At 40.2% G+C, this 21,813-nt stretch overlaps 3 protein-coding genes across 3 annotated transcripts in view; 1 reads left to right on the top strand and 2 right to left on the bottom strand.

The window, feature by feature from the left end:
* Nucleotides 1–5,218: 5,218 nt before the first annotated feature.
* On the bottom strand, nucleotides 5,219–11,179 carry hhex (hematopoietically expressed homeobox). The gene is made up of 4 exons (XM_046376541.1): nucleotides 10,513–11,179; nucleotides 7,380–7,558; nucleotides 6,088–6,138; nucleotides 5,219–5,937 (listed from the first exon to the last, which is right to left on the bottom strand). Exons 1-4 carry the CDS (start codon nucleotides 10,904–10,906, stop codon nucleotides 5,671–5,673), a joined length of 891 nt encoding a protein of 296 aa, XP_046232497.1. The 5' UTR covers nucleotides 10,907–11,179; the 3' UTR covers nucleotides 5,219–5,670.
* Nucleotides 11,180–13,019: 1,840 nt separating this feature from the next.
* lrrc45 (leucine rich repeat containing 45) overlaps nucleotides 13,020–21,813 on the top strand; it is a 31,318-nt gene continuing 22,524 nt past the window's right edge. The window contains exon 1 of the mRNA XM_046376539.1: nucleotides 13,020–13,436. The gene's annotated coding sequence lies outside the window, so the exon portion shown is untranslated. The remainder of the gene's footprint in view (nucleotides 13,437–21,813) is intronic.
* trub1 (TruB pseudouridine (psi) synthase family member 1) lies at nucleotides 14,587–21,747 on the bottom strand. The gene is made up of 8 exons (XM_046376542.1): nucleotides 21,528–21,747; nucleotides 21,338–21,436; nucleotides 19,479–19,534; nucleotides 18,675–18,756; nucleotides 18,482–18,554; nucleotides 16,812–16,951; nucleotides 16,284–16,340; nucleotides 14,587–16,152 (listed from the first exon to the last, which is right to left on the bottom strand). The coding sequence occupies exons 1-8, from the start codon at nucleotides 21,673–21,675 to the stop codon at nucleotides 15,971–15,973; spliced, it is 837 nt and encodes a 278-aa protein (XP_046232498.1). The 5' UTR covers nucleotides 21,676–21,747; the 3' UTR covers nucleotides 14,587–15,970.

The raw sequence follows: 21,813 nt of genomic DNA, 5'->3' as shown, positions 1-21,813 counted from the left end.
TATGCATTAATGGGACATAAATGTGTGCAGAAGGAGAGCGAGAGGAAGAGAGCTCAGTGTGTGGGAGGACCCCGGCAGTCTAAGCCTATAGCAGCGTAACTAGGGGCCGGCTTAGGCCAGTCCTAACTATAAGCTTTATCAAACAGGAAAGTTTTTAGTCTACTCTTAAACTTAGAGAGGATGTCTGGTGGGGGGGGCATACATACAGTAAGTATGTATATATCAGTATATATTGTTTAAGTTAGTTATAATAGCAGTACATAGAAGAACAACATGGGCAGATGTTGATAGTAGACATTGGACAGACAATTCCAGGCAGAACACTCTCTTAATGGCAGGTTAATGTTAGAGAGAGCTGTGATGTGCCACTCATTCTTTCCTTCATGGTACACCCACAAACACACATTTGTCATCATTACAAGTCTTCAGAAAGCTGTTTGGTTTGCCATCCAGCAGAGCACATGAGCCACTGTTGGTTCTCTTTTAACACAAATCAGTACACAGCCAATTTAACTCTTAGTTCCTCTGCACTGATAGGGATGGACTAAGTGGTCCCAGCTAATAATTCTACTAGCTACAGTCAAAAGTCAGAAAGGTCATAGGTCAATTTAAATTTTGTAACACGCCATTAAAAAGACTTTAGTCATGTGACTTGGGCTTGCATTTGTCAGTTAATGCTTATTTTTCCCCATCGGTGTGAAAAGTTTAAGGGCGAAGATATATCCTTTTTCAGTCATTTCTTTCCATCATTCTTATTAGTTTTTAAACTTTAACTGAAGGTGCTTGGATCTTTTAGCTTTCATTAGATTTCACAGTTGTACAGTGAAGAACAGAAATAGCCTCAGTAGTTAAGATCTATTAAAACATTGAAAGATTATTAGAGTTAAACAGGATGTGAACCACTGAGCGTGTTGAAACTACCTGAGAACATGTTAACATCGCTGCCATAACAATATCTTATGTATGAATTTATTTATTTCTAAGTCCATATGTTTTTTTATATATATATTTTTATCTTATAGCCTTCAGTGGTTTCAGTTTTGTAATTAACAGTACTTTTTTCCTCTCCTGTTTGTTCTATGTGTCTGTTTGCAACACTGTTGACAGTGTGTGGCAAACAGTGTTGTTAAAGACATTATTGCACGCTTGTGGAAAGCTTTTTTTTCCACTCTAATTAGGTAACAGTAAACATCACTTCTTTGATTCTTTGAATCATGTTAACGCTTCCATTGTTATTTTCTGTTGCTTTTATGCGTATATGTATATGTTTTTTTTAACTTATTCCACCAACCAGTGCTTGAATAAGAATATTTGCTATTGTAATATTCCAGTGTTCATGTCTCTCTGTTTCCCTCTCCCCCCTCCTCCCTCTGCGTCTCTCCCCCTCTGTGTCTATGTGGCTGCTGGCGACACTAGTATCGATGTAAGCAGTGTTTTCTCTCATTAATTTATCAGCTCGGCGGAGGACAGAGGCCTCAGTGGAGGGAGATAATGGCTTCCATTTGGCCAAGGTCAACAGTCAACACATTCCTCAGTCGTTCAAATATAACCACACATTAACACACACACACACACACACAAAGAACTAATAGATTGTTAGAGAGCTGTCCTACTTGTGTATGAGGACAGCTCTTGTCTATTAAATAGGTGATACCAAGTCTCTGAGTATAAAAAAAAAAACTACTTTTCCCCAGATCAGCATGCATTTGGAAGCCATAAATCCATTTCACCTGTTGAATATTGTGTCTAATATTTAATAAGTTGGCTCAGTTTTCCAAGAGTTTGATTAGGTTGAAATTTGGTCAGGGTAAATGTAATCATGGTTCACCGTTTCACTTCATTTAATGAAAACAACACCCATTTGAGTCGGCATGGTCTTGAATATTTTTGTACACACAATGATGAAAATGTGGCTTTTATTTTAAGATTTCTATGCTAAAGATAGACTGGTTGTCATTTATGGGCAATTATTGGATATATTAAGTATATCCCATAGCTTACTGTTTGTGGGATTAGTAAATTAATTTTAAAATGTAGTGGAAAATATTTAGAAATACCTCAAAATTGTACTTCAATGCAGTACTTGAGTGAATTGTACTTAGTTATATTCTATTTGGGCTATTCTAAAATTTGACTGTACAATTTTTATTTTACAAATATATGTCATCTGTAAATATTGGCTATTGGTCTCCTTGATTACTGATGAACAGTATCAGTATTGGGAGTGAAAAAAAGCTTATTGGTCCTTAGCTTATTTGTTTAAATAAACAATATGTTTTGAAGTATTTTTCAAGCCTTACATCTTTGGAAAGAACCAGTAGGATGGGAGTGAGAGCCACAGGCAGAGCAGGAACTTCAGCATTTAGGAAACATTGTTGGTTGAACATTGCATGGGATTTATTGACAATAAGACAAATATAAAGTAACAAAAGACTCATTAAGAAATGAGTCTGGTTTGGCTGTTGTTGTTGTTGTCTGCAAAATGTAATTGATTATTTTTACATGAATGTTTTTTCAGTCCAGAAAGTTTTACAAAAAGCTTCTGTCATTTGGACTAAGTTGTCCATGTGTTTAGGTTTAGGCTGCTGAAACACTATGGCTAAGTTTAGGGAATCACGATTTGATATAAAGTAACTGTGCCCGTCTTGTTCTTCAAGTCAGCTTTGACTTTTTCACTATTTAACAAATCACACCATCTTTTCTTGATCTTCACCACAAGCTTCGAAATGACTGAACAGAACATTAGATTGTAAGTAGATATTGTAGGAAAACAAAGAAATGCACTGACAGTAAATGTTTTTGCAGATGTATTCATTATGTACATTTATTCAACATTATAAATGCATTCATAAAAGAGAAATTCCTTTTTATGTTAATAAATGTTATTCAGGCGATATTCCTTTTTTTTCTGGAAACATTTTACACTCACAAATATGTAGAATAGAATGGCACTTTCTAGGAGAAGGATTACCTGACAGCAGTGACATCAAATAGTTTGAATTAACACAAGAACAGCTTCAAGCATCCCAAGTAAAAAAAAACAAAAAATAAATCAAAAAAATCAAAAATTATTCATGAATAATGGTCACATTTGTTGCCTAAATAAATGATTTTAGAACACTACAATATTTGATGAAACTATGTCAACGTCAACATGTTGGCTAGAAAAAACTAATCTGTTTTTGTGTTTTGTCAGATGCTGCCAAAAATGATTATGTGTGCGTGTGTGTGTGTGTGTGTGTGTGTGTGTGTGTTTGAGTGAATTGACCAGATCACACAGGCACTTTGGAATCACACAGCTATCTGCAGAACATTTCACCCACCAACTGTGTGTGCTATGCCTCCAAATGTTGACTTTACCCTGCACAATTTGTGAACCATTACACAATACAAAGGCTGAGATCAATGTGCATACTGTTGGTTTTGGAATAGTTTTGTATGTGTGAGGCCATTGAACCTCAGTAATGTAACTCAAACAAGGTTATGAGAGCAATGAGCTTTAATCCTTTAAATCCTTCAAAATTCCAAATCAGCTCTGCATTGTCTCAACATACTCAACAACAAGTCTCAGTACCTGTACTCATTTCTTACATTAAAAAGTACCACGAACACATCGTATGGCTATCAATCAGCCCACTGCTATCTTTTTGCTGTCTCTGTCGTTCTGAGGATTCAATCAATCATTAACCTAATCTACTTACTGAAAAACTCCCACTCACAGTGTTTGCATGAGAGCTCCATGATAAGCTATTTGAAGTTGAATGTGGTGATGGGACAACCACTGACATGCATTAAACTGTTTGCCAATCTGTGGTGCCTTTGATTCCTCAGGAAACAGCAGAATGAAGCGAAATGGTTGGTTTTGCATCTTTGAACTTTGACAAACAACAAGCTGCTTTGTGTGGTTTTACTTACTAGTTCTGCCCTTTCACAGTTCTGCAAAGCAGCAGTATGGGATTCAGGCTCTCTTTAAAGTGTAAATGTAATGGTTCTTGTTATCTATGAGGTGAGCTGTGGGAGCAAACTTAAAAGGAGTGAGGAGGTCCTCCACTGAACCAAGATATACAACAAATGGATAAAACAAATTAAAAATGTTTCTTTTAAAACACAAATTGTACACCTGTACATCAAAATGTAGTTATTTCTGAAGTTAAATAGGACGGAGTATAAGCTACTGTCTGCAAGATGCAAGCTTCCTGTTCTGTTGATTAAATCTTTCTGTTCTGGTTATAGATTGTTATGGCCAGGATTAAGTTCTACTAATCCATGTGAACAGGCCAACTAGAAATAAATGAAATTAAACATTCTTTTCACTGGTGTGGATTATATAACGCAAGTGAATTCCATGTTACTGGTTCTGATTACTTTTCAGTGTGAAAATTTCATCCAAAATATATGAACCTATCTAACCACAGGCTTATATGATCATCTGTACATTAAAATGTCAATTACATATTAATGTGTCAATAATATGAATGAATGTGTCAATAATCCACCAAATATCCACAATAAATTATATTATAACATAATCATAAACTATATCAGAATATAGAACTCTGAAACTTTGAGTAACTTAATTTAAGTACAGCCTTCTTACAATTCAATTCCACTTTAATTTAGACTAACTAAAATCTGAAAAGCACCTTTTACTTGTGAGGAAGTAGAGTGAATTTTGTATGGCCACCATTTTTTTCCTTTTTGCCGTGGTGTTGATGTATCAGGCGTATCTTTTAATGCTAGTACTGTACTAAAAATTGAAATTCCTGGTGTCCTGTCAACCTAATTAAAGTTATTTTGCTTAGGCAAAAAAATCATATTGACCACAGATTTGTCTTTCAAACTGATCATATTTTTCATAGATTAACTATCCTTCCTGTGCTTATGGGTGCACACATAAAACTCCAGTTTTAGGTGTTTGTATATTTTGCCATTATTAATAACAACAGTACACAAAGCTACCTGCTTGTATGTCAATAGGCTACATCGCTTTTTACAAGCAGAGATTAGGTTTAAATATAGTCTAAAGACTTAACTATTTTCAGTTATATAGGATTTGCTTGCACTTTGTCATTTTAGTCCTGTGGAGGCGGTCTATAATTCACTAAAATTCAAAACTTCACATAAATTATTGTTTTTAATTTTTCTTGCCAAATCTCTGAAAAACAAACAAACAAACAAAAACCCCCACAAAAATCAAATCACAGTCGAAAAGTCCAGCTGAGCTACACCAAAAGTGACAAATTTATTTTTTCCCAACAAACATAACACAATAATAGATTTTAGATAACACCAAACAAAACATAATTCGCGCTACACTGATTATTTAACGGAATATCACATTTGAAGGCAGTGGCCCATAAGAGCATTTATCATCCAAAACGACACACAGTACAGGACTAATTCATCTATAGACCTGCAGCTGCTTTCCAGCGATCCACACGAACAATCAACACAACAATACAGCAAAGGACTACACGCATTATGTACAAAAAGAAACAGCTGGAACAGAGATGACAACCCAGTGTGAAAGGCACTGGGGGATAGTGACATGTGAGATGTTTTACTTCTAGCCGGTATATTAGAGCAGGATCGAGTCTCTTGTCCTGTCTGTCAAAACAACCCGGCTCAACTTTCAGAGGAGTCCTGTCATCTTCATCATCCACTTCCGAACTAGGGGTTCATCGTTAAGTCGGCCTCGTCCTCTATGTCCAGGTCCTGGTCTGAATCGTCTGACACGTCAGAGTCCAGCTGTGTGTGGGGCTGCTGTGCGGACACGGAGCGCACGCGGAGGCCCGTCGGCGCCAGCTCGGAGCCCAGCACCGTGTGTCGGTGCTCCGGGCTCTGCATCCCGGAAGGCTCGCTCGTGTCATCTCCTTTATTGCTCCTTCCGGCGGAACTGTCGTCCTCAACGTCCCTCTTACCCCCCTGAGGATTTTCCTGATGCAAATTGAAATATTTTTATGAGTTAAAGCCTGTAGATGCCCTTTAAATGCAGTTAAGCTTATATTGTTCTTTAATAATAATTCAGTAAGGACTAACGGAAACATTTGACATTGATATTTCACATGTATTTTCCATTCTCCATACCTGTTTTAGTCTTCGCCATTTGGCTCGTCGATTTTGAAACCAGGTTTTAACCTGAAAGACAAAACGGAAAGTTAACTAATTATCTTCCTCCTGTGAGTTTGATTTTTGTTTTGTTTTTTTGTTTGTTTGTTTTTTCAAACAGAGTCTGACTGAGGAAACAACAGCAGGGAATAGAGAAGAAACAAAGCGATAAATAAACAAAATATTATAAGCACTTTAACTGAGTGCGCATGTTCCTGGGATTTACACAGTAAAGTGTTGGGAACTCCAGCAGTTGCCTTAAACTTAAATTGCGTTAATCCAGAGAAGAAAAGCACGACAAGAGTGTGTCAGTTTGTATAATGGCACCGATAATGAACATTCATTAATAATGTCAAACTGTGATTATAGACTAAAATCCGTCTGTAGATGAATTTTCCGCTATAATGCTATTTTTCTAAATTATTTGGAACTCTTACTGATTACAATGCTGCGTGTCCAAGCGGCTGTAATTATCAAAATAGATCCTTGTCAAATAGCTCGACCGGAAGCTGAAACATATCTACAATGCCAGGGTTTCTGCAGTATAAGTGAAAGCCCTACATATTAATTCGATCGCTTTGAAAATCCCTAATTTTGTCACACACATCATCTGATTAAACAAAAAAAAATCCTTCACACCTTGATTGATCATCAGTGAACCTGAAGCACCTCGTTATAAATATATAAATAAACACAACCTCTGTCTATAAACATCAGACATTTTCAAGTCTTTTTCAGTAGAATGCATCTATAATTATAACTTCCGGCAAAGACTTTCGTTTAAAACATACGTGCATTAGGCTAAAGCTTGAATATGATAGGTCTATAGCAGTTTTCACGCGCCAGGCTGCAGCATCATCTCCTGTGCACGCGCGCGCACTGCCCGCGCCCACAGAGAGACCAAAATACTTCATGGGAATAGTCAGTGGGCCTTTGTGATTTAATTTCAATTTATTTATATAGCACCTTATACAATCTAAATTGTCTCTTGATGCTTTACAGAAACCCAGATCCTGAACCCCCGAGCAAGCAGACAGTGGCAAGGAAAAACTCCCTTTTAACAGGAAGAAACCTTGAGCAGGACCCGGCTCACAAGGGAGAACCATCCTGCTGATAGTCGACTGGGTGAAGGGGGGGAAGAAGAGGTAGACAGGACAGAGAGGATGAAAGAGAGAGCGAGAGAAACATATCTGCATACATACATATACTTACATACTATATAATACTAATACTTACCGTAATTCGACACAACAGAACAACAGCGTACTCACCTGTCTCTCGCTCAGCTGCAACATTTTGGCCAGTCTTTTCCTCTCCGGGGGTGAGAGGTATTTCTGCGTCTCAAATTTCTTCTCCAGCTCGATGGTCTGGTCGTTCGAGAATCGGACCTGACCTCCCTTTCTTTTATGTAAGGGCCGCTGGATGAAGGGGGTCCACAACAGAGGTTTGCCTTTAGAGAAGGAAAAACAAAACATAAGTCCCCATCTGGGCTCATCATAATGGATACCATAAAGACGTGCTCTTCTTTTTCACGCTAATCACGCAGAATGGCACAATCACACGTTTCTATGGCAGAGTGACGTGGGAATTAAACGTGGGAAAACACGTCACGCTTAATAACAGCCGAGAAGAAGAAACAGATTGCTGTTTACGCCGCAGCCTAACACTTAACAAGCGGGTTTATTTGCGAGAAGAGAGAGAGAGAGAGAGAGAGAGAGAGAGAGAGAGAGAGAGAGAGAGAGAGAGAGAGAGAGAGAGAGAGAAGTCTAATCAGGGCTGTTTTTGTCTTGTCTGGTTTCCTCTGCACTTAATGGCCTGGAACAAACAATAGCAGAGGCTGAGGCCGCCAAACTGGCCTGCTGCACGCTGTCTTTTAAGGAAGGTCGTGACAGAGTGAAAACTATGGCCAAATATCCGCTTCATGTGCTTCCTGCTTTGTGGTGTGATTATAGGCGATGGTGTCCACCGCCAGACACATGTCCTCTGCTCTCACTGACGCTATACACATCTGCTGGGCTCCAAACTGTTTTGGGATTTTTTTTGGGCCACTATTTTCCAAAGGAAGTGAGCTGATTCTCAAGATGCCCCAAAAGCTTCTTTTTATTATTAACTAGCTGACCTGAATTAATGAGCTAAAGCGAGCCATCTACCTGGAGGAAAAAGCCATATTTGTACTGCTACAGTGTTCACCTTTCCGTTTTACAATTCTCTTTCTGTTACCTGTTTAGGATCCTGCTTTTTAATTATCATGAACATGTTCATTATAAAGATTTTCTAAACATTTGAACTAGTTATAAAAGCCTATAAAATGTACGGATGAAGTGAATGAGATAAAGGAATGATCCTGACGTTTATGTCTACAGATGTGTTGTTCAGATACGAAAGCAGTTTTTATTTTCCATTCCCACTTTGTTTCCCCTTTCATTGTTAATACGCTTTAACAGAATTGTAAGGGCCCAACTATAGTAAATGCTAAAAGAAAGGCCTTCATAGTGATTTAACATATTAACATATATCTGGTGAATCCGGTAGCCTGATTTTTATTTTATTTTTTTTGTGGGATAAAACTGAAATGCATTTTTAATTTGCGCCTTTTTTCCGTTTATTTTGAATATGTTTGTGTGGAATAATTATAAGGCAATAGATCATATTTGTTTTTATTCAGCACAAGGCCTGCTATAGGCTACGTCACCTGAACCTTACCCTTTTTTTATCGTCCCAGGCCCACTTTTAAAAGTCTTCTAAATGAGTCTTTTTATTTTTGATTTTTTTTCTGGTAAAATCCCATGAGGCTTGATGTGCTGGCCTGTTTGCTTTATTTTTTCTCTCTCTTCTCTCTCCGCCAACCATAAAGAAAGTCAGTCACATCCTCGCTGGCCAGGCAGAGGAAGTGCAACAATATGTGAAAAACGGATCCCGGGCTATCAGAGGCCGAGTGTTTCCTGAATATGTCTGTATTGAGGATGTCGATAAAATAATCAGCAGCGTGCAGCGAGCTCCCGAGGAAGCGGCTGGCCGGGGTGAGCCAGGAAAACATTTAACAGCTTCTGAAACCAGATTTACTCCTATCGACAGGCCCACGGCTTCCGCTATGAACGGAAAAAGGCCCGGCTTGTTCAGCGCGGCATGAAGTCAGACGCTCCGCTTGTCACACTATACTTAAGAGGACCATATGCTTCTACCCCCCCAACCACAGCCTAAACAAAACATCTAAAACTATTTCATGTTAACCACTCAAAAAATAAAATGAAAAAAAAATATCTAATCCATATCTGTCCCTGAGCTCTATCCCTTCAAGGCGCACATGTTTAATAGACGCACCGCTGCATCAAATCAAAATAGCCTATTCTGTATGGAGTGCAACCGGAGATAACATGGCACCTTTGAAAACCTTAGGATGATGGCCGCAATTTGAAATAAGCTTAAATGAGTTTGAACAAGATATGTGAGTAATAATGAGTCCTCTATCAATGGAGTCAGAAGCTAGACAAAATAAAAATCAGCATATAGTTAGAATCATTTTGTTCCCTGAAGGGGCAGTTTGGTGCTCACAAGTACAGTATATGAACACATACTCACACACACACACACACACACACACTCAAAGCAGAGAAATAGCAAGTGATTTAGAGCCCAGCTATGTTTTAGTCACCGTGACTTGCTCCTCTGATGTTTCAGAACAATGGGAGTCAGGAAAAAGAGTCAAGGTTGCCATGGACCCCCCCCCCCCCTATCACCACCACCATTAGCAAACTGAATGGATAAGCCTGCTGCTATTGTGGCCCCCACGTATGCCTGTGACAATAACAATGTGACTCATGTGTGCACGGTCAGGCATCACGCAGACTTGAGACTTGAGAAAGGAACACGTCCAAAGTCCCTCACAAAGCGACATGTAACTGCAGACTGTCTTGAGTTCGCTATGCATGCATGGCCAAGCGTGGTATACTTATGCAAAAACGGTTTCGTTGTCACTGAAAACGAGGCTTGTGAAGACAGCAAAGTTTTCATGCAGAGGAACAACTGCCACATCAGCCAAGCAAGTTTGATTTCTTTTGCACTGAAAATGACAACATCACAAAATGATAAAAAAAAAAATATGTAATGTAAAAAAAAATCTCTTGATGCGCAAGACGTGATCAAATGCAAGATGTGGAATCTGGATTTCTAGATTTATGAAAGCTTAAATCCAAATGACTCACAGTGTGACTAACAGTTAAGAGTCCTTCTCTATTTCTCTCTCTCTCTCTCTCGCTCTCTCTCTCTCTCTCTCTCTCTGCTCATATAGATACACAGATAGATAGATAGATAGATAGATAGATAGATAGATAGATAGATAGATAGATAGATTCACACACATACACGGACATACACATATAGACAACACTCACTTGCCCAACTCACCCAGAGGGTCGTGCCGCAGCAGTGCCTGTGCGTACTCTCCCATGGAGCGGTGGTGCTGCTGGTGGAAAGGGTAGATGGAGCTGGCGAAAGTCCCGCTTGAGGCGTACGTCGCCGCCGTCAACGCCGCAGCTGCGTGGTGAGACAGCGCCGGGTGGATCGGTGTGGGTTCATAAATCGGCGTACGGTACGGTGAGATGAGACTTGTAAAGGAGGAGTTGGGCGACGGGAGAGTCGGTGTAGGTATGATCGGAGTGGAGCAGGAGGAGGATGAAGAAGAAGACGAGGGCGAGGTGGTGGTGCTGGTGGTGGCACTTCTTCCAAGAATGTTCTCGATGTAGAATGGTGTCGGGTGAGACGGCTGGATGGGAGTCGGTGCGTAAAGCGGGACGCTCATGGTGCCTTTTGCCGTCGCTGCGCAATGGAAGTAAGTTAACGGAAGGCTGCGTCCCTCCTCTCTCTCCCCACAGCCTTCCCCTTTATCGGCAGTATCTCAGAAGAACTTCTTTACATACTAACAAGCATCTGCTGTAACTTTGGTGCTTTTCATTGAGTCCACCCGAAACACACCAAAGACAGAGCTTGTCAGGGCCGCGGAGGAGACCGTTAAAGTGTTTTGTTGTCCATCAGTTTGCGGTGGTGGACGAGCTGCTGCTTGATCCAACTGTTGTGCTGTTATCTGGCTGCAGGCAGGAGGAGGGAGGAGATAAGTGGACGGCCAACTTCCTGCAGGTGGCCCTTGGGCGTTTCTGATTGGCTTGCTCTCAGCTCCAACCAAGCCACACAGTGTCAGAAGAGAACAGATTATGGTATTTCATGAGAATCAGTTCACTACAGCCAATCATAGCAAACCGAGAGATCTATTGTTTGAGTGATGTGATGATACAAGGATGAAACTGATAGAAGACTTTTGTTTTTAAATGACACCTTCAGAAAACTACTTCTCTCATATTTTAATCTCATCGCTTTTCCACTTTGCTCCTCTTAGAAAGCGCTAAAAAAACGGAAAAAGAGGCCCGAGCTTGAGTCATTGTAACTCATCGTTTTGAAAAGCTGGGGATGTGTTCATTGGAAGCCCAGGGAACTGCTGAGTAAAGCTGGAGTCGATGAGGAACGCAGGAATAAATAACCAAACAATGAAAAATGTTGGAAAAAAAACTTGGCTCCCAGAGAAACATAGAGATGAATCTAATAAATATAAAATACATATAACGTCTCTAAGGTATCGCCTGTAACCCGTGGAAGATTTTTGTTTCATTCATTTTCACAGATTTAAAGTAGATCTGTAAGCAAATTGGTCATTAAGCGATACATCAACGCTATACTGTGATTCTGGAAAAATCAGTGATGGAAGAAGAATTCACATCCTCTGCTCTTATACCGTGTAAAGTGCATTGTCAACTATAGATATTTCGACAGTGTTATTCTGTATATTTTTGGATTATTATTATTATTATTATTATTATTATTACCGTCGTGTGCATGTTTCTCTCCGTTATTTTGTTGTCAAACATAGTCGCAGCATATTACTGATTTTTATACTGTGGCATGCACCCAGTGTGCAACTGTATTAGGACAAAATGAACAAAAACAGAACAATATGCACTGTTACACTTCTGACTGAGCTATTAATCTTTTGAATTAAAAAAAATGCATTTAACAATCAAGCTGTGCGGAGGCTCAGGGCCTCCTGACACCTTTGGCCCCTGGCCCGTGGCCCCGGTGACCGCCAGGCCCCTTCAGTTGTCTATCTATGCTGACACACCCACAGGCACAGGAAATGAACATCAAGTCGTCCTCCTCAGCTCCTCTTAACACTTCTTAATACACTGCCACTGACGTCAGAGGTTTGCTCCATAAACTGTAACTTCACAGACATTAAGTGCAGCTACGCACATCTTATTTTTACACTTTATACACGTTATATTTTTAATGCTGTTTAATGGCGTCTTCATGCAATCAGAGATACAGTCCTGTAGAAGAACCCCCAGGTATTCATATGTAGTAAAATAAATAAATAAATACTGCTGCAGCTTGGAACCCCAAAGCACCGCAAAGAAAGCAGTCCAGCTGACAGGACCTCAGCGTTGGCCCTGCTTTTACGCACAGCCCAGACGCGAGTTAAATAGGTCTTTCACTAATCAAACAGCTTTGAGTGTTATCTTTAACAATATTATACTCCAACTGCAATCCACACCCCGAACGGGGCAGCTGAATGGCGAGTGATTAACTCATAATTTGAATGTTTGCAGTTTTCCTGTGAAATCCATGTATCAGTGCGGTTGAGGTGATATACTTACGATAATGGATATAAATGCAAATGGCCTTAATGGCTCACTTTGTGAATGTTTATCCTCTCACACATGTTTCCGCAAAGTGTTAAACAATAACTCGTAACTTCTCAGTTTCAGAGTTACACCGACCACAAAAGCTGCCTCTGATTCGAAAGGCTCCAGCTGCACGTGTTATGGACATTTTGATTTTGTTCTTTTCTTTTTTTTTTATTACCAGGTGATTCAGTAATGATACGGTCACAAGTCACGCTTCAGCGTCGAGAGGAAGCTTATTGCTTCACACTGATAACTGCGCGCACCAACAATCCAGTGGTTCGATTTTCTGATGTGACTTTAAAGCGCGCGACGCTGACTGCCAACTTTCTAACGGCTGCAATTTAGATAAAGTGGACTCAGAGAACAAACAGGGCTATGAGCAGCCTTGAAGACATGAAAGAAATCACCAAACGGCTAATATTTGGACTGAGACAATCATTGCAGTTCATTGATCCGGCCAGCTCCTCGCGGCGTCAGACTCCTGTCCAAAAAGGCGATTGATAACTTGAGAGGCGCTGCTGCTGCTCCTTGGCAGCTGGCGCCATGGGCAGATCCACGGAGGACACGCGGGGCTTATGGCCAACATTCACGGGGCAGGTAGGCGCACGGGCGTTTTCTATAATGCACAGAGTCTGTTTTGTAACGTGGCTTCTCTGTGTGCACTGGATTCTTCTCTGGGATACTGGGGTCTGGACGCATGGACGGTGTTAACTGGTACCAAATGAACTGGAACATAGGATCACAGATACGCAAGATTTGATTGGTTTATTGTAACGCACAGGGTAACCACAAGGCTGCTCTGCTGCATTGCCTCTGGTACAATGAGATATTTATCTTCAACTTTTTTAAACAGATGGCACTCTTTTTTTTCACAGTTCCAGTTTTTCACTTGTGTAGGGCTGCATAGCCATGTTTAGAGACAAAATGGTTCAATTAAAACGTTTTTTGGAACAGTACACAACTTTGCAGGTATCAAATTCAGAACATATTTTATATTATATATATTAACATATTGACAAAAATCAATGAAGGTACATGAATAAATATAATGTCTGTGTCAAAAATGTTAGCAAATGATCGCATCTGTTTTATTTACATTTTCACAGTATCCAAACTTTTTGGGGACTGTTGGTTGTACAAGTAGCACAAAATGGCAGCAGCCTTACAAGAGCGAAGTCAGCGTTTTGTGGGTGATTAGTCCTCCACTCAAAGTGGGCCGGGCATGGCTGACAGCTCCCACATTCTGCTTTCAGCAATTCACACCATGATCACTTGATAGAGTTTGGTGATATGATGTAGACATTATCACCATACCTCCCTCAACTTGCACCTATGCCATACATGTTTTATCAACTGAACACTGTCTCCTCCTTACTGTGGCACCGGAAATATGGAATAAAGTGTAGCAGTACTGTATCATGGTACAGCCTAATTATACCACTGCACCAGCAGTGTCTGTTCAGGCTTTAACCACAGGGTATGAACTAATACTGTGCTATTTCCTCTCCTGTACGTGATTTCAGCTATCAGGGACTCAAGCTGGTTTTGTCATTTCAAACTGTTTCCTTAAAGGTGTGAAAGAACAAAGAAGACGTAACTAATGGGCAGGAAAAGGCAACAGTAATGCCTAGTAAAGAAATAGTTCCCTCACCAGCAGTCCATGAACTCAGTTAGAAATGATGCTGGCATGAAAGTATTTAGCAAAGAAGAAATGTCATTAGTTTCACTTGAATGTTTATTTAATTTGCAAAAGCAGATCAAGTTAAGTATGGCAGTCTTAAAAAAAAAAAAATCATAGTTAAGAGCACTGATTAGACCAAACAGCACAACAGCTCCACAAACACATCTCCAGGTAAAACTACAAATATATATGTGTTTTACCTGCATGTGTAGTATTCAGCACTGCTACAGTAGGTGGAACTACGTGTGTTTCATCTAATGGAAGACTGTGTCTAGATGAAGACTTCACGGCTACAAAATATATCACAATACTCCTTTTCATCATGCAGTCAATATCAAGTATCATAACATGTCATGATTCCACACTAATATGACGGCAAATAGAAACTATTTTAAAGGAAAAGTTCATCCAAAAATCAAAATTCAGTCATTATCTTCTCAGGCCAGCCCAGCCCCCCCCCACAAAACATTTCTGGAGGTTCACTGTAAAACAGCTTTGCCACATTCTCCAGAACAACTGGGCTCTTGTTTTAAAATAAAAACAACAACAGCAAAACCCCATAAAACAGCTCACAAATGAAGTCTGCAGAGCCCAAACATCCCAAACTGATTTGAAAATTTGACGTCGTTTACACTTTTTTTAAAGCAAAGACCTTCACTTTGGCTGTGAAGCTAAAAGCACATACTCCTTATGAAGTGGTTACACAAGCTTGAACGAGTGTACGAGGCGCTAGGCAAGATCAAAACTCGCTACTCGCTGCACATCTGAGAGTTTACCTGCCGCCTGGAAACCTGCAACAGACTGAAACTGATCTCATCCAGCAGCGTATGGAGGTGTGTTGGAGCTTGTGTACCCACTTCAGGTAAGGTGTGCATTAGCACGTTTAGCTTTGCAGCTACAGTGAAGATTTCAGCTTAAAAAGGGTGCAATTTTTTTGAATTGTTTCAGCACAAATCATACAAAATCTCACGGTTTCTCTGTTGAATATACTCTGAGGCTGGTGAGGCAAGGTGACATCTAGCGATTGTCTTAGATATACTGGCTGAAGTTTGTGGCATGAGCTGACAAGCAATCTTCCCAAACACAGAACATCAGTACACATTTACATATAGTGGAAATAATCTACACTGTGAGATGTGTGCATCATCTGCGACGTTCCTATCAACTGATTCTCCAGGAGAAATAACAAACGAAGATAGAGGTTGGGGAGGAAGAGCGGCTGTCCTTTCCAAATGCAGAATTATTTACAAATTTAACTCAAACTTAAATAAGTCCACTGCATTCCAAACCAACAATGGTTTTGACATTTGCCTCAACTTGTCACCATTTGTTCAGGAAAACTTGACACGTTTAGGTAGAATGTTCTCTGAGGGTGAGTCACGACTAACCAAGAAACTGACATCGATCCCAACATGTTACTTTCACTTTGGGTCCTGTTTGGGGTGTTTCGTCAGATGTCAGCTCCCGGTGGTTTTTTACAGGGCACAGCCTGCTCTGATTGGGAGCAGGGCTGCAGAGAGTGCAGGATGTGTTCCAGTGTCCAGTGCTCCTCGTGCAAGGCGTGCTCCTCCAGGGTGAACTGACCCTGCTTGGTCCGGGTCAGCTCCTTCACATGAGCGCAAGATGACAAAGCTGCAGCACACATGCAGTGATTATTCTCATGATTAACTGTTAGTAGGGTTGTGATTTGTTGGTTTAGTTTATTGACTTTTCCATAAATGCGCTGAAGAGGAAATGGTGAAACAAGACTAAATGAATCTCACCTTTTCCCAGGTCATCCACCAAGCTTCTGACATAAAATCCTCCACCGCACTCAATATCTGTTACAGAAATAAAACAATTCTGCTTGTGTCAATGCGTAATTCAACATCAAAAAAAAAGAGGAAAACTGTAGAGAATGATACTCAAAATTTTTATATTTTTATATTTTAAACTTTTTTTTTTTAAGGAAAAATTTGAGTGTGATTAATGCAAAAAATGCCCCCCCTTTCATTAGCCGGCTGATGTGCCCTTGAGCAGGGCACTTAACCCCCCAATATGCTCCCCGGGTGCTTGATGCTGCCCACTGCTCCTGTGTGTGTTTCACTGCATGTAATTTGCCAGGTGTTGCATGTGTGTGTTCAACTAAGGATGGGTTAAATGCAGAAGACGAATTCAGTGTGTGTATGTAAAAATATATATACTGCCAATAAAGCGATAAAGAGATTCTTCTTCTTCTTAAACACCAGAAATTCAGAAGGTAGTTTACATAGGGGAAGGAAGAAATACTGCAACAGGCAACATGTGCTAACCCAGAGTGAAGAGAGGAGGCTTGAACTCTTGGAGGCTCAGGTTGTACACAGTGACTGGTCTGGCTGGTTTGGCCTCAACTTTGTGGCCTTGCTTCAGTAGGACAGACAGACGCTGGCCGTCCTTTTTCAGTGCCGAGTACCTGAAATGACAGAAAATCTGTAAATGACAACTTACTGAAGATTCCTGTCTTTATTGGAAAGAGAAGCTGTAGTAAAAAAATTGTTATGTGCAGAATTACAGAGAAGAAGAAGAATCAGTTTTATTGGCAGTACACAAATAAAATGTAAAATATATAAATTACATGCAGTGAAACACACAGGAGCAGTGGACTTAGAGCAAACTGGGGGTTAAGTGCCTTGCTCAAGGGCACATCAGCCGGCTAACGGAGGGCGGAGACATTTTTTTCTCATTAATCACTCCACCACACCCAAACTTTTCCTGCCCGTCCGGTGGGGGAATTGAACCAGCGACCCTCCGATCACAAGCCGCTTCTCCAACCAGATATTTAAGTCTATCTAAAGCCCTGCTAGTCAACTCTAGAAGCTGCAAGGTTCACTGCACCCGAACACAAAAAGCATACATGACTTATTTATTTCTAGAGACTAGAAGTAATTAAATATCCTTAGAAACCTTGAGTTTGATTAAACTGTTAATTAAACTGCACCTGACAGTGTGCCTTATGTAAAAAGGCCTTTAACATTTAACCATATTAATTTGAAGTGAAGTTATATGAATGGAAAAATGAAAAGACAAAATCGCTACAGGCTATTTTAGCCATTTGCATCTCTGAGCACTGTAACACAAGGTGGTGCAACATCCAATCAAACCTGCATGTGGAGACAACAACTCTGATCAAAGCAGCAGCTGCATCTTAACAAACTTATTCATATTGCTTTGGATGCCACACAGCTGATCACAGTCGATACCAAACCTTTGACTAATAGTAATTTTAAGTCAAACTAAGTGACTCGATAAGTGGCTTTTGTTGCTGGGTTTCCAGAGAGATGTATGAGGGAACGAATTTTACCATTAACCATCTGGAAAACACGAGCCTGGGTTATGGAATCATCAGATTCCCAAGGCTTCTTCCTCTTAACAGTACTACTGTCTACAGCATACGCCATAGTGTCAGTCTGTTATAGCTGACCGTATCTCGTGAGCAAGGCTCCAGAGCATAGCATAAAGCCGCTGCATTCATGCACGCCGCCATCTTAGCCCAACTTGGGTGAATTTTTATTCAGTATTGTAGTTCTATCAAAGTCCTGTGTTTTTATTTTGTGTTTATTTGCAACTCTGTCGTATGTTTATCAAATGTGCTGTGTTTTTACTTGCACCACATAGTAGCAATTCCAATTTCACTGAATGTATATACAATGACAATGAAGGCTATTTATTGATATATCTAAGTACAGTTCACAGGATGACCAAAATAAAATGGATTTATGCTAAGAACTGTAAATATAGCAACTTTCTAAGTACAGAAGGTTGACAAGGGCGGTGCAAAAGAAAAACTTGTGGAGGGTCCATAAAGCTGCATCATCTTTAGATTTGTTCTGTGTTTATATGAGTGGAGGCTACAAAAGATCTACAAATTAAATCCTGACAAGTTTATTTTTATATACACAAATATCATTGTGATGGCATTTTCTCAGATGGAGACTTTACTCACAGTGGAGGAACTTGCATTATTTCACCAGTGAAAGCTTTCAACTTCTCCTCCAAGTCCAATCTGGTTATGTGTTCTGTGGGCACACATAACATGAAAGAGACAAAAGACAAAAGAAATGCAGAGAGAAAGAGGTATGAACACAGCTTAGCCTGCTGAAGGGGATGAACGATGTAGTTTGTACTCCAATACTTACCAAAGTCTTTCTCCAGAATCACAGTCCCACTGGCATCAAGCGTATCTGTTGCTTTACCCAATTCTCCGACAGCAACATATTTCTGGAAACAAAAAGCAAATCATACCCCACTTATACGGAATTACTGAAATAAAGTTGACAAGGCAGATGCGAAAGAAAAACTTGTGGAGGGTCCATAATGGGGGCATTGTGTGAGGAGCATCAATATGCACATTAGATTTGTTTTGTCCTTGTAGGAGTAGAGACTGTAAAAGGTTTACACTTTAAATCCCGCCAAGTTTACTTTTACATACACAACTGTTATTGAGACGACAACATTTTCTCAGATTGGAGGCTGTACTCACAGTGGAGGAACTTGCATTATGTCACCAGTGAAAGTCTGCAGAATCAAACTTTGCCTGACATATCTGGTAGGAGGAGCGACCTGAGACTGAGCCTAATATACTTGGATTCTATGATATGTCTCTTTAATCGGTATTTTCTGAGGTCATTTCAGTTTTCCGTTGCTTCTTAGCTACCCAACAGGTCCTATGTGAAACAGCTCTCTGGAGTATACCACAATGACACACTGTTCAGTGGATAAAGACTGAATTTACTTTTTGAGCTGAACTGCTCAATAAAGTTCTTACCAGTCAATAAATCTGCAAGTTTTTTTCTATGCTTTTAGAATTAACAGAATTGTCCTAAAGGAAATGCAACATTCTTTGTCAGGAGAGCAATTTCGCTGCTTGGTTGAAATAGCACGTCAAAGCTTTTTTTGTACAGTTAACTTACTGTTGACATAATGACAAAAAAAAAACTCACCTTAGAGCCAGCCAACATTGTACTAAGCATCTTTGTGCCGTTTCCAACACCAACGACTGAAAGAAACAGGCAATGACAGAATAAGATGTCCAAACTTTTGCTAGCATCCCCTAGAGGTGTCAGTGTTCATTACACCCATCAGTAAAATCATGTTACACAACTCTAACAACATGCTGATTATTACAATTTTATTGCTGTGTGAGGATAATGGTATTGCTCAAGTTCAAGTTGATGAGAATCACCTAATCATAAACCATTCCTAGCCTTCTGATATAGTTAAAAAACCCAAACAAACATTTTTATATATTTCATATATTTTGTGCTCATGTATCTCGTGTCATAAACCAGGACTGCAGCTGCTACTGAAGACACTGAGGTTATGTCCTTTGTGGCAAACTGGGGATAATTCTGATAATGTAAAGAGTCAGTGTGATCAATTGTAGTCAGAGCAATTGCATCACATTAATTTCAAACTATAAACTAATTAACATAATACAGTTAGGTAGTATTCATCCAGTATTCACCAGGAAGAGTTATATTCCTGGTAGAGTGGAGAATTCTTTCAAACAGCATTTACTCCTTCATGGAAGGAGACAAAGTAGAACATATAGAACAGATTATAGAATTTAAGAAAGAAGACAAGCAAAGACAACTAAATAGCAAAATAAATATCAACATTTAAACATTTAAAATGTCTGGTGCCTACTCAAATTTGCCTTAATGGGGTGTGTTTGCAGCAGGGGGAATTTGGACTTTAGTATTTCTAAAATTCTGGTAATGGCGCTGCAATAAGCTCCAGTGAGTTTGCAAATGGTAATCAGCTGAATATACTGTACTTCACCTAACCCTTCCTCCAAATGTCTCTCGGAGAACCTGCGGCGGCTGCTAAAAAGGCAAAAAATGTCAAAGGCCATCTCTACAGCCACGGTTTCTTTTGTCTGTTTTGGGCGACTATAGAGGACACACAAAGCGAATCATTGGAAGATACGGTGGTGCAGTGGTTACTGTCGCCTCATAGCAAACATTTAAGAGGGCAAGAGGGTTCCAGGTTCGAATCCCGGTCTGGGCCCTTCTATGTGGAGTTTGCATGTTCTCCCTGTGCCTGCGTGGGTTTTCTCCGGGTTCTCCGGCTTCCTCCCACAATACCAAAAACATGCACATTAGGTTAATTGGCTACTCTACATTGCCCCTAGGTGAGAGTGTGAGACTGTGTGGTTGTCTGTCTTTGTGTGTGAGCCCTGTGATTGACTGGCGACCAGTCCAGGGTGAACCCCGCCTCTCGCCCGTAGTCAGCTGGGATAGGCTCCAGCTCCCCCCGCGACCCTGACGGATAAGCGGTATAGAAAATGGATGGATGGATGGAAGATACCCACTTTATTTTATCTTTGACAGAACTGTAGAATAATTTTTAAATCATAAATACAAAACTATGGATTTTGTTCAATGGTACTAGTTTTCATCAGGGATTCTCAAATGAACAGAAGAAGTGATTAAAAAGACCAACAGCGCTTTGCAGTAACATGTGAGCAGGTGAGTACTGTTTAAAGACAAATGTGAAAAAATGTAAACCTATCCTTTAACACTCTTGTTTACAGTTTAGAGCAACCAAAAGTCAAGGTTTTACTACACTACACATAACCTGTGATGGCTGCATCCTTATGAACAGAGGTAACTCTGCCCTGGCATCACTACCAACGGTATGCCCTTGGAGCAATATCACACGGTGTATCACTAGTCGCCGTTTAATAAGAGGCTAAGTGTTTGGGTGGGACTTTCCTTTGCTATCTGCTCAGCTACAACCCAACCAAAGCAGAAATGACAACAGAGGCACGTGGACGCAGATGCGACACGCCGCTTACCCAACACCCCACTGGCACTGCTGTCCAGCGTCCCTCCGTGCCCCATCTTCAGGCACTGCTTCTTCCTCTTTCGCGGATTTGGGTTTTGTACAGCAGCTTCTGGAAGACAAGTGACACAAAAAATATTTAACTGTTAGCTTAAACAAATGACCTTAGGCTTCTTTCGTGATTCTGCCCCATATCCGATTACCTTTGAGTAAAGCTTCTTTGAGTGCATTTAACGCGTCTGCAGATGTAGGTCCTCGTTTTTTATATATCGCAAACAATCCATTTAAAGACTGAAGTTTAGACAGGGAACTGGATATTGGAGCTGCACTGTTACTTATCTTTCCTGCCATGCTTGTTGTATTCTTCTTCTTCTACGTAGATACCAACTGCGGCTTAGTGAGTTGTGTTGTGTACCGCCCCCCCTGCTGGTTGAACGAGTTAATAAAAAAAATCCTATTTGAGGTCCAAGCTAAAGTAACACAACATTA

This window comes from Scatophagus argus, chromosome 21 (genome assembly GCF_020382885.2).
Source record: "Scatophagus argus isolate fScaArg1 chromosome 21, fScaArg1.pri, whole genome shotgun sequence".
NCBI classification, from domain to species: Eukaryota; Metazoa; Chordata; class Actinopteri; family Scatophagidae; genus Scatophagus; species Scatophagus argus.
Note: the sequence above shows the minus strand (reverse complement) of the source record. Positions and strands in the feature narration are given on the sequence as shown.

Bases quoted from the DNA above. Each gene is read 5' to 3' on its own strand.
- hhex (XM_046376541.1), bottom strand. From the start codon at position 10,906: ATGAGCGTCCCGCTTTACGCACCGACTCCCATCCAGCCGTCTCACCCG. The intron at 7,559-10,512 runs GTGAGTTGGGCA...CCTTCTCTAAAG, and splicing joins GCTGCGGCACGACCCTCTGG to GCAAACCTCTGTTGTGGACC. The intron at 5,938-6,087 runs GTATGGAGAATG...AATTTGCATCAG, and splicing joins AATGGCGAAGACTAAAACAG to GAAAATCCTCAGGGGGGTAA.
- trub1 (XM_046376542.1), bottom strand. From the start codon at position 21,675: ATGGCAGGAAAGATAAGTAACAGTGCAGCTCCAATATCCAGTTCCCTG. The intron at 19,535-21,337 runs GTAAGCGGCGTG...TGTTTCTTTCAG, and splicing joins CAGTGCCAGTGGGGTGTTGG to TCGTTGGTGTTGGAAACGGC. The intron at 16,341-16,811 runs GTTAGCACATGT...TTTCTGTAACAG, and splicing joins GCCTCCTCTCTTCACTCTGG to ATATTGAGTGCGGTGGAGGA.